General features: G+C 39.3%; 1 protein-coding gene across 1 annotated transcript in view; it reads right to left on the bottom strand.

Annotated features, from left to right (window-relative positions):
- DOCK1 (dedicator of cytokinesis 1) overlaps nucleotides 1–16,405 on the bottom strand; it is a 541,297-nt gene that overhangs the window by 63,312 nt on the left and 461,580 nt on the right. The window contains 1 exon segment of the mRNA XM_030568323.1: nucleotides 4,177–4,266. Coding sequence (XP_030424183.1) covers nucleotides 4,177–4,266 — 90 coding nt within the window.

Here is a 16,405-nt window from a genome sequence, read left to right as displayed (position 1 = left end):
CCAAACTATTTATCCTCCATATTCTTTCTGGTTAGGGTGAACTTGTGTTAATGGATACAGAACATGGACAGAATAAATACATACTTCCCCAAAGGAATTTTCCAAAGCACTTGAATTCTGACTTGCAACAACTCTGTTGTCTTACCCTCTGGAACTTTCTTGAGTAGACATGACCAAAAAGTACCAAATTCCATACTGGGCTCAGTGATATAGATTAAAGGCAGCTGAAGCTTGCTGGTCTCATGGTACTGGCTCCCCTCCTTTTTTCCAGCTTTAAAATTGCTTTAAAATATGCTAACATTATATAAATACATTCCTAGCATTACTCTTCCATGTGAACACTTGCTGTAGTTGCAACTGGAATGTTCTGCAATTGTGAAGGTGAGTGAAGGTTGTCAACAGGACTCTATTAAGATGCCATCCATAAAATTGAAAAGTTTGTGGACCCCATGACATAAACAAATGTGCCAGGGACTATTAGGCCTCTCCACGGATCTGTATTTGAACTCAGCTTCTTATTTCTTTTAAAACCAGTGAAAAGCTCAAATGATGAGAATGAGCTGTGAGATAAGAGAACAGAATTTATAACTTTACAATATGTACTCATTAACATAATTTCAGTCGACAACATTTTGTTTGTGGATGTAGTGTGATTCTGGGGTAGCTTTATTACTGCAACCATATGGCAGAGAGCAATTGGTTTGTAAGACATCAACTTACCAAGTACAGCTCAGTTCATCTTTGGAAAAGTGAATTTTGCAACTGGCAGTAAAAATATCATTTTGCTAATGTCTTAAAGTCCAATGTTTAACATTTGAACAACAGCCTCTTCATAGAAAGTACTCAGAGGTGCTGCAGGATCCAGCTTTAAAAAGCCTCCCAGTAGATGAACATGGTAGGGACGCTACTTACATTGTCTTATCTCTTCCTTAATTAAACATTAGGAATCTAAACCTCACAATTGCCAAGCTGTGCCGGGTGCACAACCAAACTATGCTCGGTGGCGGGCCAAAAGTAGCTGCATGCTACCTTTATTCCCCTGTGAACCCTGCCCTAAGTGAGAGCTGCCTAAGGAGAATAAGATCATGGGCCTGGTCTGGGAATTCTTGAAGCACAGTAGATGTGTCATCTTCTCTGATGGCAGCAAGGCTGTGGGGCTGGGTATGTTGCCTCAGTGCCGCTGGAGGGATCCTTAGCTGGCCACTTAGGCAAGCTGTATTTTTCTATATCTAAGGTACTTCTGTGGTCCCCATTACCTTGGTATTTGAGCACCTCATAACTTTTTAATGTATATTTATCCTCACACTGCTGTGAGGAAGGAAGTGCTTTACCCCATGGTAGAGAGGGGAAACTGAGGCAGAGAGCGGCTAAGTGACCTGCGCAAGTCTGTAGTGGAGCAAAGACTTGAACTTGGGACTCCCAAGTCATAGAGTTGGAGTTCTCACCTCTGAACCATCCATCCTTTAAGTCTGCTTTGCACCACTAAAGCCCTGCAGAACAATCTTAACAGGGCGGAGAATTAGCTCAGTTTTCACAGATGGTCAGCTACCACTAAAATCAATCTTAGACAGTGTGAGATACACAGTTGGACTGGTATAAACAAGAGAGACCAGCTAAATCTAAACCTGCCTTGCCAAGAAGAGGGCAAAGATACATTAGCTACAAGGACTGGAAAGCAGAAATATGCAGCCTATTAAAGTCCATGTTATGGGTACTCCTGTACTGAATGAGATTTAGCATGCCTCCTATTGAAGAGGACCTGTCTAAATCTCTCTTTGAAATCTAGACTGACAGCAGACTACTTGCAGCTGATTCACTGATTCAAATGATTTTGCAACTTCTAAAAAGTTTGTATTTGAGCTTTAAATTGGAGATGAAAATCTTATGTAATAACTTTTCCTGATAAAGTTATATGCATGTTTACCTTTATGAATTTTTTTATATATGAATACTTATAAATACTAAGCTATTACTTAAAAATTATTCTCTGGTTTCATCAGTATGATCCAATTTAAAGATTGACAGTAATTAGCCATCCAAGTGATGATAGACTCTATATACAGAATCATAGAAATAGGTTGCTAGTCATAAGGTCCCTGCTCTGGAACCCAGAATAGCTAGTGGACCCAGGTTCCCCTACTAACCAGAGAGGAAATGGCAAAGGACCTGGATAATTGGAACAGAAGACCATCTGAAAACAGTCTTCCAGTGATAGGGAACTGTACAGTGATCTTGGCCCAAGGGTCAAGTCACAAAGATGGAGTACCGCACATCCCAAAGAGAGAGGGGCCACAGAGAAAGCACCCAACAGAATGGGGTGCCAGACAGGGCGGGAGCTAATTGTCAGACCTCGCCACAATGAGGGACCCCTTCGCATTTACATAGACAACTGCTGCTCAACTGTCAGACTAGACTAGAACAGGTTTGCTGCTAGAACCTGTTCCACACATAATAAATGTAAGTAGCAGGAGAAGTGTCCTTCATATAGCTCGAGTCTAGAACTTTTCAATTGAGCTTTATCACTTTATCACCACTTCCCTGGAGCTATCCTACCATCTCCACATGCATCTTCTAACCAGACAGACTCACAGGTGTAGTTAGAACAGTTAAATGGACATCAGACATGCAAGTTCTCTTAACCAGTGCTGAGTTGCGGGATCACCATATGAGAGAAAATCATCTGTGGAATGGTTACAAAAAGTTATATATGCAAGAGACTACATATCACTTGGGCCATGCTCTGTTCTCTGCTGGATCTGATGCACAGAAGGAACATCTGATGGATCTGAACTCAGAAGCAGGCCAAGGATATAATCTCAAGGCAAGCAACAAATCCAAGAAACTGCATTCCCCAGGAAGAGAATGTAACATCTGGACAGTTGATTTTACATTGATCAGTCTTTTTATGGATACGAACTATTCCTGAGGTCTGTACATAAATGGATTCCCTGATGGATGAGATTCCAAGAAGGAATCCTCGAGCTTTTGTTGGGATTCACAATGAGATCAAGAACTCAGAGCATGGCTACAGTCTGGAACACTTAATGGTATCTCCTGCAGTTATTGCTGCAGACCAGCCAGTTTTCAGGAGAGGAAATTATTATTTAATAATTACAAAGATTTTTTAAAAACTGGGATTGATGAGAAGCTGAATTATAAAGTGCACAATAATGATTCAGGTTTTCTGAAGCAGAATTTAGGTACTGTTGGTGCTAAGGAGACATCAACGTATACCTCTAGAGGAATGGTGATTCACAACTTTTTGTAATGGATCAGTGCCTGCCTTTCTTTTTTTTTTTAATATGGAGAATTACCAATCTCATAGAACTGAAGGGGACCTTGAAAGGTTATTGAGTCCAGCCCCTTGCCTTCACTAGCAGGACTAAGTGCTGATTTTGCCCCAGATCCCTAAGTGGCCCTCTCAAGGACTAAAATCACAATGCTGAGTTTAGCAGGCCAATATGAAAATCACTGAGCTATCCCTCCCTCTGCCTTCTCTGCCCCAGTATCTTTTCAAGTCATGCCCATGTGTGCCCAGTAACAATTAAAATGCCTGGTGTTCCTTACTCAGTTTTGAAACTAAAACAACACTTTAAGTGACTTTCTGAAGGCTAAATAGTAGGTCAGTGACAGAGATTAAAAACATTCAATTTCCTGGTTTCCAGTCCTATACTCTGTTCAGTACACCTCATTACTACTAACAAGCTACAAGCTCCACAGTTATTGGTAAAGTTATTATACAGAGTCACTCTGAAATAACTGTATTTACATACAGTTTAAAAAAATTAAATAATTCTATCAAAGACTGAGCTCTCTCTATCTTTAATTGCTCCAGGAATGATAGGAAATTTTCATGTACACATCTTGCCAAGATACATCCATCTATTTTTAAAAAAAATCTCATATTTGCTTCTGACCACAAGCAAACAGATTATCTTCGTTCCAACATAAAAACCAAACATTTCCCACTTAAGTCACTTCCAAAGATGGTCATTTAATTAATCTGCCAGATAACATCTGCCACAAAAGGCCAAGTAAATCATTCTTCCCACTGGGCTAGTATATCCAAGGAAAGAGGAGTTTTCAATATTATTTTAAACACTTAAAAAGTGAAATTCCAGAGAAACTGTTTGATAATATTTATGTTAATTTAAACTGAATGGAAAAGAAACCTACCAGCAGTTCACTGAGTTGTTCATAATCAAACATTTCATTTTCATACTGTTCTGCCAGTTCTTTGCCCAAGGCAATGGCCTCTTCCCACATCTGTTTAAAAAAAATGCAACTGAATCATATACCTTAGACAAACAATGAAACTGGATTAAAATAAATTTAAACAAAACATAGCAAAATACATTCTGATAAGCCTGCAAACAACTGTGCATAAAATGTGACAAAATAAATATTTGTGGCAGCTTTTTTCATCAGCCCATCTTTTTATTTACTGAAGATTAAATAAACACTTTTCTTACCAGCCAGGCCAGGTACCCAATGTGTAACCAACTCTTACAGTCTACTTGGAAATCCTAAAACTCAGGGCTTCTGATAGATTCTAGTAACTGTTTATAATGTACAAATCCATACTAGATAAAGCAGGCGACACTTGAGAAATACTTCTTTTGCTTTGTGTAAACATTCAGTATATTTCTGTTGTCTCTTTTTTGTCTCCTTCAAGCATGAAATTCAAGAGCCACACGAATTGACACAAAATAATTTAACAATAACTAGCAATATCCTTCATCTACTCAGAATACAGAGACTCTTAAAGAGGAATAGTAAGAATGTTTTAAAATGTGTATTTTTCATTTTTTACTAAGGTACGTGGAAAGAATCACGTTTAAATCACCATACCAAGAAATCCAAGAATCAAGCCTTACAACCTATCTTTACGGCTGAAACTTGGCTGGCATCTCACTTAATAAAATATGAGCATCAGAATGAGTTGGATACCAATTTGTTCCATATTACCCTTTATCTAAATTTTAAATCATTGTTACATTTCTCGCCGAGCCACCTAATTTCCTTCTTGACATGTGCCACTCCCCTCCTTGCCATGCTGAAAGACACATGGCTATTGCTTCAAACAGCAGAAGCATAAAAATGGGGTAAAAGCGAAGGGGTAAGCACTTGCTTCCCCGTCACTGCCCAAAGACATCTGCCTTGCAGGGAATGAATTTGAGATGCAGCAACACAAGCTTCCTGAGCTGGCTGCTGAGAAGGCGTACGAAGAAAGAGCGCTCCTGGGGAGATCTGTGTGCAGTGAAACCGATTCACAGACCTCTCCTACATGGACACCTGCTCACCTCGACTCTCAACTCTAATAGTGCTGACTGAATCTTGCTAGCCTTTCCCCTTTTTCACAGCACCTTTTTGTGGAAAAGAGCTGTCTCTTTTCTTCCCCACGTGAGAGCAGCTGTAAAAGGGCTGAGGGACAGAAGAAAAGCTGGTGAAATTTATTCATCCAACAAGCTTCATCCAGAGGAGAAGCAGGTGGTTCTCGGGGAAGTAGTAGGTGTCAGTGGGCTGTGGATTTCATGGCTCAAAGCTAACGGGCAGGTTTAACAGAATAGTTTCGCAAAACACATTAAAAAGTGAGCCAAGCCACCCAAAAATCATGAGATTGGCTTAGAAGTGATGAGATTAAAAACAAATTTGTAAATGTTAAGTACATTTTGTTTGCCTTCTGGTTTGCCAGAGTACACTTAGGTCACATCTTCAAGCTTTTCTCCACAACCATAAGGGCTCAAAATCAATGTTGTTTTTTTTTTTCACATAAAAGCTGAGGTACTCAGGTAATCACAGTATCCTGGGACCCGGGCCTTTAAGAACAGCACCAAAATGTCACAGGACTTACAATAAAATCATGAGAGTTGGCAAACTGAGTTTTTCTACAAATTATCCCAGAGGCTTTTTAGGCCAAAACGAGAGACCTGTGACAGACTGGTATGAGCACCATGCTGGGAGCCCGTAGGCTCAGGCAGCCCATACAATTCTACCAGACAAAGTTATTTGACAAACACTCTCTGCATGCATGTGTCCATCCAAATCCATTCCTTTTCTTCCCACAAAACAAATCTATTCCTTCTCACCTACTGACATCCATCAATCAATCCATCCTTTCTTTTCTCTCCTCAACTTCCATTCTTGGTCTTCTCCCTTCACCACAGAAAAACATTCCTTTGCTCCCTACCCACCTCCTCCACAAAACAAACCCATCCCATCTTTTCTCCCCTATGCTCCTTTTTTTTAATGTAGGGCTTGGCAATTGGAATAGGCAGGCAGGCTGCATGATAAACAAGACTGCTTCCAAGCTGGTATGGCGCTGAGCCAGATAGCTGGAAGGCAAGTGTATGCCTCAGCCTGATAGGTCTCATCCTTGCACAAAGCCCTGTAGTAAGTACCTCTCAACTCCCTGCTTGTCATCCACCCTACCAAATTCCAGAACCCTGACAAGAAGCCTGCACAGCTTAGTCGCTGCTGGAGCGTGGAACAGAGGGCAGCAGTCAACAGCCTGTAGCCTGGAAGAACCACTCTAGCAGCTGAGGGCGGGGGTGGGGGGAAGAGGGAGAGGAAAGGAAAGAGGGAGCCAGAAGCTGGAGAGAGAAGTTGCTCTCTGTTGTGGGGGAAGAGATATAGTATGTCTACAGCTTCAAAGGGAAGCCAGTGCAGGAAAATAGGTTGGGGACTAGTTGCAGGAAGAAAGGATACAGTGAATCTGGAGTCCCAGAGAGAAGCTGTTGTCAGAGTTGCAGAGGTGGAATGGATGAAATAATAACCCAGAATCCTCAAAAACTGCTGCTGGATTAGGGGAGGGAGGGTAGTGGTGAGGGGATCTGAGGCCTTGAAAAGCAATTATAGACTCATAGACTTTAGCAATTGCTGCTGAAGGTTTGTGTGGGTTAGGAAACAAGGGGTCTAGAGCCCCAAAGACAAGCTCTGGACATCTAGGAAGGAGCAGAGCCTGAGTTGTGCTGGAATGTCCTGGAATGCCATTTTGGCACTTTTTTGGGGAGCCAAAGGCTGTTCCAGTACTTCTGGTTCTCTCACTTATAAGTGAGTTTCAGCACTTCTTTTTTCAAGAGTCTAGCACTATTACGTAGAACAGAGACTATGTCACCAATCTAATGTCTGCTGCCAGCTGCCTAGTCCGGGACTAATGGGAGCCAGGAATTCATGAGGTCTAAAATTTGGTACATTCAGTTCTCTTTGTAATTTCAGAAATCACTTAACCACTTTGCCAAAGTTTCTACCTCTGCAAAATGGGGATCACAACATACTCACCTATGGATCACAAGGATGGAATGAATATTAGTTAATGTTTTTAAAGAGCTTTGAAGATGGAGTGTGCAATATAAATCCATGCTGTGCCCACACCTTGAATACTGTGTCCAGTTCCAGTCGCCCCATCTCAAAAAGGATACAGTGGTACTGGAAAAGGTTCAGACAAGGGTAAAAAAAGTGACCAAGGGAATAGAATGGCTTTCATATTAGGAGAGACTAAAAGATTAGGGCTGTTCAGTTTAGAAAAGAGACAGCTAAGGGCGATACGACAGAGCTCTATAGAATCATAAATGGTATAGAAAAAGTGAATAGAGAAGCATTATTTATACATCACACAATACAAAAACCAAGGGTCACCTAATGAAATTAATAGGTAGCAGATTTAATACAAACGAGAAGAAGTACTTTTTTTTACACAATGCACAATTCCCATGGCAATGAGTTCCACAGGTTATGCTGTGATGGCTAAAAGTATAACTGGGTTAAAAAAAGCTGGACAAGTTCATGGGGGATAGGTCCATCAATGACTAGGATGTAACCCCATGCTTGGGGTGACTCGAAACCTCTGACTACCAGAAGCCAGGAGTGGAAGACGGGATGGTTCTCTCCATAACTAGCCTGTTTTGGACACTACTCCTGAAGCTCTAGTATGTGTCATTGTTGGAGACAGGATATTGGGCAAGATAGACCATGGTCTGACCCAGTATAGCAGCTCTTATATTCAATGGAATTATTAATTACTATTTTGAAAACAAGGCATCTAGGCCTGATGAAAATTATATGACAATTGCTACAGTAGGAAACAGATTTTTTGCAAATGTATGGCTTTACTTTCCAGTGAAAACTACATATATGAAACTAAATGGTGAAAGAAAAATGTTTTAACTTTATTTAAAGTGTAATATGGCTACAATAATCGAGGAACAATTAGAAAAATCTTGCACTTTTTATGTTTTAGACTAAGTTTCTTCTGACCTATAGCAACAATATCCTGCAAATGTATATAAACCAAAACTAATATTTATTGTAGTGTGGTAAGTCAGCAAGTGTAGAATTCTTTTTAAAGCATTGAACCTTTCTTAATGTTTAATACTTCTTTACAGCTTCAGTCATCCATAACATCTTTTGAATAAGTCTGTTTCAAAGAAAATATCCTTATCTTAATTTTCATCACACTTTTTTTGTTTGGTTGCTCTAGACTTAACTAGTCAGTCTCCAAAACTGAAGTATCACTAGCTTCTGCTTTTGTGAAAATATTTTAGCGACAGATCTAAAGTGACAGATGATCTGTATCACATAGTTTTCAAAAAACTTCAGGTTTAAAAAAAATGTTATTCTAAATAATTTTGGAATCACACCAACACTATAAAGAAGCACATTCAGTCCTTTTACTGAACTCTGCATCAGAACAATAATTCTAGCAGTACATTCCCAATCTACCTTCAGTAACTAAAAGTGTTGCTTCAGTATAAATGCATGCTGCCATTTAATATAAACTCACTGGGCCAGATCTTCAGCTGGTGTAAACTGGCATAGCTCCCTTGACTGTAGTACTACTACTGACAGTTCCTGGGATAAAATTCTCTAGGATTGGAAACAAGTCATTCTCCGAGAAGCTCTTTGACTGGAGAATTTGCTCTTTCTCTGGCAGCTCACCAGAGCTAGAGTCTGGTGGCCTTTTGGGCACAAAGATAGGTCTATGTAATTAACCAGGCTTTTGGAAAAATAATTACATAGGGCTGTTATGAAGTGATCACTGACAGATGGATGTCCCTATTAAAATCAGTCAGTAGCAGTATATTTGATATTAGAGAATACTCTTAATTATAAATACATGATCTTAAGAATTTGATTAACCTAGATGTGACTACGATGGGCAACTTATGCAAAATAAATACAAATATGTAAAATCGCAGTTGGGGCCCGTAGAAGCAACTGCAATACAAATCACATTAATTATACTTTTATTAATAATAAATTATTGTTATGGCATGAGAGCTTAAACATAAATCCCAAAATTTAATATGATATAGACTATAACAGAGATTCTCCTTTATATCTGCAGTCAAACAACCTCAGCCTTCTTCCATTCTGTTGAAGAAACAATTCACTTAACTACAGTTGTACCTGAATGGGGGGAAAAAACATCTCAGACACCACCACATTTTCTGATTTGAAATACTAAAACTACTTTAATAGCATCCTTAACTCCCTCTTCCCTCTTCTCACACTAGAGAAGTATTAATGGGTCACTTCACCTTGAATGCTCCCTTAAAATATGTTAACTACTTATAAACAATTTGTTCCACCTTGTAAATTTCCCAGACCTGAACAAGACCTCTGTATAAGTTTGAAAGTTTGTCTCTAAATCTAACAGAAGTTGGTCCAATAAAAGATATTACCTCACCCACGAGACGAGAGCTGAGGAAGCGTTGTTCCAGGTCGGCCATGAAGATATGAACAACGCTTCCTCAGCTCTCGTCCACTCACACCCCTTCTCTATCTACGCTACATTGATGACATCTTCATCATCTGGACCCATGGGAAGGAGACTCTGGAAAAATTCCACCATGATTTCAACAGCTTCCACCCCACCATCAACCTCAGCCTGAACCAATCTACACGAGAGGTCCACTTTCTTGACACCACGGTGCAAATAAGTGATGGTCACATTAACACCACCCTATATCGAAAACCCACCGACCGCTATGCCTACCTTCATGCCTCCAGCTTCCATCCCGGGCACATCACACGATCCATTGTCTACAGCCAAGCACTGAGGTACAACCGCATCTGCTCTAACCCCTCAGACAGAGACCAACACCTACAAAATCTCCACCAAGCATTCTCAAAACTACAATACCCGCACGAGGAAATAAGGAAACAGATCAACAGAGCCAGACGTGTACCCAGAAGCCTCCTACTGCAAGACAAACCCAAGAGAGAAACCAACAGGACTCCACTGGCCATCACATACAGCCCCCAGCTAAAACCCCTCCAACGCATCATCAAGGATCTACAACCCATCCTGGACAATGATCCCACACTTTCACAGGCCTTGGGTGGCAGGCCAATCCTTGCCCACAGACAGCCTGCCAACCTGAAACATATTCTCACCAGTAACTGCACACCACACCATAATAACTCTTGCTCAGGAACCAATCCATGCAACAAACCTCGATGCCAACTCTGCCCACATATCTACACCAGCGACACCATCACAGGACCTAACCAGATCAGCCACACCATCACTGGTTCATTCACCTGCACATCCACCAATGTAATATACGCCATCATATGCCAGCAATGCCCCTCTGCTATGTACATCGGCCAAACTGGACAGTCTCTACGGAAAAGGATAAATGGACACAAATCAGACATTAGGAATGGCAATATACAAAAACCTGTAGGAGAGCACTTCAACCTCCCTGGCCACACTATAGCAGACCTTAAGGTGGCCATCCTGCAGCAAAAAAACTTCAGGACCAGACTTCAAAGAGAAACTGCTGAGCTTCAGTTCATCTGCAAATTTGACACCATCAGCTCAGGATTGAACAAAGACTGTGAATGGCTTGCCAATTACAGAACCAGTTTCTCCTCTTTTGGTTTTCACACCTCAACTGCTAGAACAGGGCCTCATCCTCCCTGATTGAACTGACCTCGTTATCTCTAGCTTGCTTGCTAGCACACATATATATACCTGCCCCTGGATATTTCCATTACATGCATCTGAGGAAGTGGGTATTCACCCACGAAAGCTCATGCTCCAAAACGTCTGTTAGTCTATAAGGTGCCACTGGATTCTTTGCTGCTTTTACAGATCCAGACTAACACGGCTACCCTCTGATACTCAACAAGGATTGGTAGATCTACCATCATGGCAGGGAGAAGAAAATTTAAGCATAACACTAATCCTTACCATTTTTCTAACATTGTGAGGGTTTTAGATATCCATCTTCAAGTAAAGTGTGCACCTAAAATCCACTGCAAACTCTCAAAAAAATTCCCTTGTGTATACTACAGCTAATGTATATTGGATGAGGGCAGTATAGCTGTGACAAAGGATTCTGTTAACTGAAATCTATAAATATTCTTGAAGGTCAGTAATACCCAATCTGCTTCCTCAGAGACTTCTTGCTTTGGAACTTTTCCCAGCTTTGCCTAGGACATGGTAAGTCTTTTAGAGAAATGAGCTGTAATGGGAAAGGGAGCTAGTAGTATATAGTACTTGTTTGATGCATGATTCCTTAATGCAAGAAACAATTGATCTGGATAGTGTACAAGTGAGAATGGGTTCTGATTTTATTGGGAAAACGTCTCTCTTCTGTTGAAAGAACGAAGAAAAATGTGTCCTCCTGAATTCAGTTGTGTGGCATATACAGGACTCTGACTACATCCTTTTATGGGAAAGCCTTTGAGAATCTGAAAGGATGTTCTTTTTATTGAATAGCCTACAATTAAATTAATTTTAAAGTTCACATGAAATAGTCACAGCCTGAAAAGAGCTATGGGATCTAGTTTCATATGCTTTAAAAAGGTTCCTTAGCAATAGAAATGGATATCAGTTATGATATTATTTAACTTCTGGCTTGGTTAACGATAAGTAAAAATATAATGTTCCAAGATAGGAATATTAGTTCACAATACTGCTAAATCTTAGGAGAGTCCTAACGACTGTACCTAAGTTCCAGAAGCTATTACAAAACTACTAAAAAAGCTTACGTATGTAATGAAATTATAAAATACATTCTTGTCAGCACTTAACACTGGATTTAATGTGTGTCAAAAACACTGATGGGAAGGTGTCTAGAAGCCCTCTAATAATAATACCTGACTAGATTCATTTCAAAAGAGTTCCAGCAGATGGTCTCACTCCATAGTCATCCTCCTCAATCTGTCAAGATAGTCAATCACCCCTTCTCCTCCTCTGCAGGTTTCTCCCTGGGCTTTAGTGATTCTGATGCCCTCTTTCTTCTTCTACCTCTCTACCCAGCATTTCCTCTTCATCTTCTCTTTAGTTATCCATTGGTGTGCACCAGGGTTCTGTCCTTAATCCCATCCTCTTCTACCTTCTCCTAAGGAAAATTCATCTGCTCTTGCTGTATCAATCTTTGTAAAATTGCAATTTAGCAAATTATGTAAAGGAAAATTTATAATATTATTGTAAAAAAACATTTAATATATACTTCTTCAGTAGAGTATACAGGAATCTGCTCTTTTCAGTGATTGGAAATTATCTGCAACTCCTTTTACTAAACAGAAAGTTAATATAGCTCTCTTATAAATAGTTATCTTGAACACTACATAATTCTATCTACCCAAACTATCCTTGTGCAGTTTTGGATTGCTGACTGCCCTTCTGATGTCTCCTCCCACCAGATTATCCTTCAACTATGACAACCTCAAAAGAGTGTAAACTGAACTTCTCAATTTTCCTTCAAAAGCTTTCTGCTCTCTTTTCCTTCTCTATAATCTTAGACTATTCCAGGTTCTTTCTAAATACTGTTGTTTCCTCCTCTTCATCACCTCTAAAGTCCTTCTGTCTTGCAACTTCCTCCTGTCTGGCCTCCAGGCATCTCATTTCATTCCATCCCCTCAGTTTCATCAAAAAGCTACTCTTAAAATTAATCTCCTCTCCATCTGCTTTGACCATTTAAATCTCCTATTTGAATTTGTTCAGTGGTTTACTCTTATCTTTCACATCATGTTCAATTCTTTGTAACATATCCCATTATTAAACTTATCCCTAATGTATATAGTTCCTCTCACTTCTTCTTGCTGCCCTCCCCACATGCCTTTGTCCACACAATCCTGCCTACTGAGCACCCTTGGAACACGGTGGCAGAATTCTCTGTTGCCCACCTTGGGAGCAGTCGTTGGGACCTGGCAGGGAGCTGAAGGTTAATTACTGCTGACTGGAGCAGATGTAGCCCATTAGATAGTACACTATATGTAAGTAATAGCCTTTTGGAATCAGAATGTAGGGGTCTGAGACAGACAGGTAATAAGGGAAGTAATCTAGTCTTGAAGAAATGAAAAATAATGGGGATGAGGCAGTGAAAGGAGGATGTATCCATCTAGTTTTTGTTCACAGTAAGCACATATTTCCCTATTGCTTATGGTATGAAAAATACAAAATGTTTAGTTGTATCCATCATTTTCTTGAATATGTTGTCAAAGGCTAAAATTCATACAAGGCCTAGGCACCACTTAATTCCTATTTAAAGCCTTAAGTGTGACTTAAGCAGTGTACAGACCTTGAACTGGTCCTCTGCACAGGTATAAATTTCACAGATAAAGGCTATCATGTGAGTTGCAACAGACGTTTGAGCTTTTTGCCACCACAAGATATTTAGTGTAAAATACCACTTATACTTTAATTATTGGGAATCCAGCAAAAGCATGATTTTTTATCAAATCAATCAGCAGTGTGAATTTATTTATTGATTGCTCACTTCTGAGGCCAACATTTTTAATTTATGAAATAGTTGTGAAAAATGTTTATTGGTCTGTATATCATAGTATCCAGCTCTAACCTTAAAACATGTTTAAGAAGTTGTACATTTTACTTACAAGGAATAGGAAAAGGTATTCCACAGCTTCTGTTGAAAACGGTTGCAGAGACCACATAAATTGGGTTATAAAATCTATATTATTTTTACTAGTGCCTCTAGCCTATTTCTTGGCTTCAGTGGTTCTTTGACATTGACTAACATCAACTTCTCCACATGGACTACATTTTTCTTTTATTACTGCCATTTTATTTTCTACTCTCATCATGGTACACAGCTACATTTTCAGGAAAGTCCTTGGATTAAGAGCTTTATGGAAAACTACAAGATCTTAGCCAAACATTGTACTTCCAGACAATCAGGCAGATTCAGTGGATAGGTTAGACTGACAGGATAAAACTGTACACAAAGGCATTTAGGGGGAAAACCAAAAGATGATAGCAAAAAGTACAAAACAGGTGAAGGATAATTATCTAGGAGAGGAAGAAAAAGATAGGAAACCTGGAGGAAACTGCATTTTACTTTGGAAAGGACAGAGATTAGAAGAGTAATGAGAAGGTTAAGAAAAAACATCTTAGAAAGAAGAGACAGGGAGCAAAATACGGCATGCATGCTGAAGGTGGTAAGCGAGTTGATTGTCAGTGGCACTCACACTGCCCGAGTCCTGGCCACCGGTCCGGGGGCTCTGCATTTAATTTAATTTTAAATAAAGCTTCTTAAACATTTTAAAAACCTTATTTACTTTACATACAACAATAGTTTAGTTATATATTATAGACTTATAGAAAGAGACCTTCTAAAACTGTTAAAATGTATTACTGGCACGTGAAACCTTAAATTAGAGTGAATAAATGACGACTTGGCACACCACTTCTGAAAAGTTGCCGATCCCTGATTTAGGAAAAATGGTAAGCATTCTAAAGAATAAAGGAGAACATCAACCAGTTAGAAAAAATAAAATGTTTGCAAGATGGAAGGTCAAATACAAGAAACAGGCAAATGTATTGGGGAATTTAAAAACTAAATTCCAAAATGTTAATCTTGTCTCAAACTACAAAAAACAAAGACATGCAAAGTTAAAGTTGACATTCTGTTTTAGCCTGCTACACTATGCCTACGTACTATAACCAATATGGTATTTAGTGCAGCCCTCCAGTATATTAAGAGAATATTTAATTCTGAATTTCTCTGGACTTGGATCCTAACTCTGAAGGTCTAAAAGCAGTACATTCTTCACTGAGGGGTAGCTTGTCTCTGGAATTTGCCTTACACATTAGTCCAAGATTGCATGTGTTTATTAACCTCAGGGCACCCTGATATTGTTAACTATCCAAAAATATGTGAAAGGGGCAAAATATAGGCCGTTCAGCAGTTCTTAAACAAGCGAACATTTACTTCCCTCTCTCACTTCTTAATTATACAGTACAGTATGTTCAAATTATGTGGGGTTTATTCAATCCAACAGTGTTCTCTCAAGCCTTAGATGCCTGACTGTGTAATGCTGCACAGGATGAACGTTTGTAAACAGCAGGTATTTTTGCCTGCTGTTCATAAACAGCTCATTAGTTCTAAAAGTAGCAGAAATGGGCAAGTACAACTTTAAAGTAGCTTGGCTGTTTCACATGCAGCTGAGGAGAAAGGACATTATTGGTTTAATTTAAAGTTAAAATCCAGTGGCCTGATTTTCAGAAGTTCGGCTCCCATTAAGTCTGGGGGAATTGCAGGTGTTCAGTTACTGAGTAAATTAGGCCATTGAAAACAAAAATGTGTAATTTATTTAGGAACAAGGGTGAAACTATAACATGCAATAAAAAACAAACCCTTTCTACCAGCTGCCCCCAAAAATGTATACTGCAAAGATAATTAAAATATATTTTTGGTCATGCTTTGTATTAAGGTTCAATGTATTAATGGTTGATAGAGGGCTAATAAGTATTTAATAGAGGTTACAAGCACGTTAGAGACATGACTAGCATACCTTATCAATAGTTACAAGCACACCTGGAGGCTTATATAAGAATCTAGAAGATTAATCTTTTATTAAAATATATATCATCATTTATTAACTATTTATAAAGGTAACTAATATCAAGTGATCATATTTGGCTTTTTCAGTGCATAGAATATAATGGAATTTCATCCAAACCAATATGAAGCCATTAAAAATATGCTTGCATAGTGCTGAGCTGGCAGAACAACAATTCATTCTTGTAAAAACTGACTATTTTTTGCACCATTTCTGTACAATAAACTGTGACAACACAGACGTGTACCTGGCACATTCTGATGATGAGTCTGCCATCTCTATTATACATCCTTTTAAACATTTTCTGCAAGGAAGGCCCAATGAATGGTGTGCCACCAACTGTGTCTCCTCTCTCCTTCTCCCCCCCCCCGCCAACTTAGACAAACTGACAGACACACACAAAAAAATGAGCCAATGTCAAACCCATATTCATCCAGAGTTAAGTAGCAATTCCAATGAAATATTCCCTTCTGACCTCTCCCCTCCCTACCTCTTTAAGATACCAAACTGAGATTCATCCATCCTTCTAGGTAATTAATTTGATTGTTACAAAGGGGGAAAAAACAAAGATAGCTAACAGACTGCA

This window comes from Gopherus evgoodei, chromosome 7 (assembly GCF_007399415.2).
Source record: "Gopherus evgoodei ecotype Sinaloan lineage chromosome 7, rGopEvg1_v1.p, whole genome shotgun sequence".
Classification (NCBI taxonomy): Eukaryota; Metazoa; Chordata; order Testudines; family Testudinidae; genus Gopherus; species Gopherus evgoodei.
The sequence above is the reverse complement of the archived record's forward strand: the minus strand, read 5'-3'. Positions and strand labels throughout refer to the sequence as shown.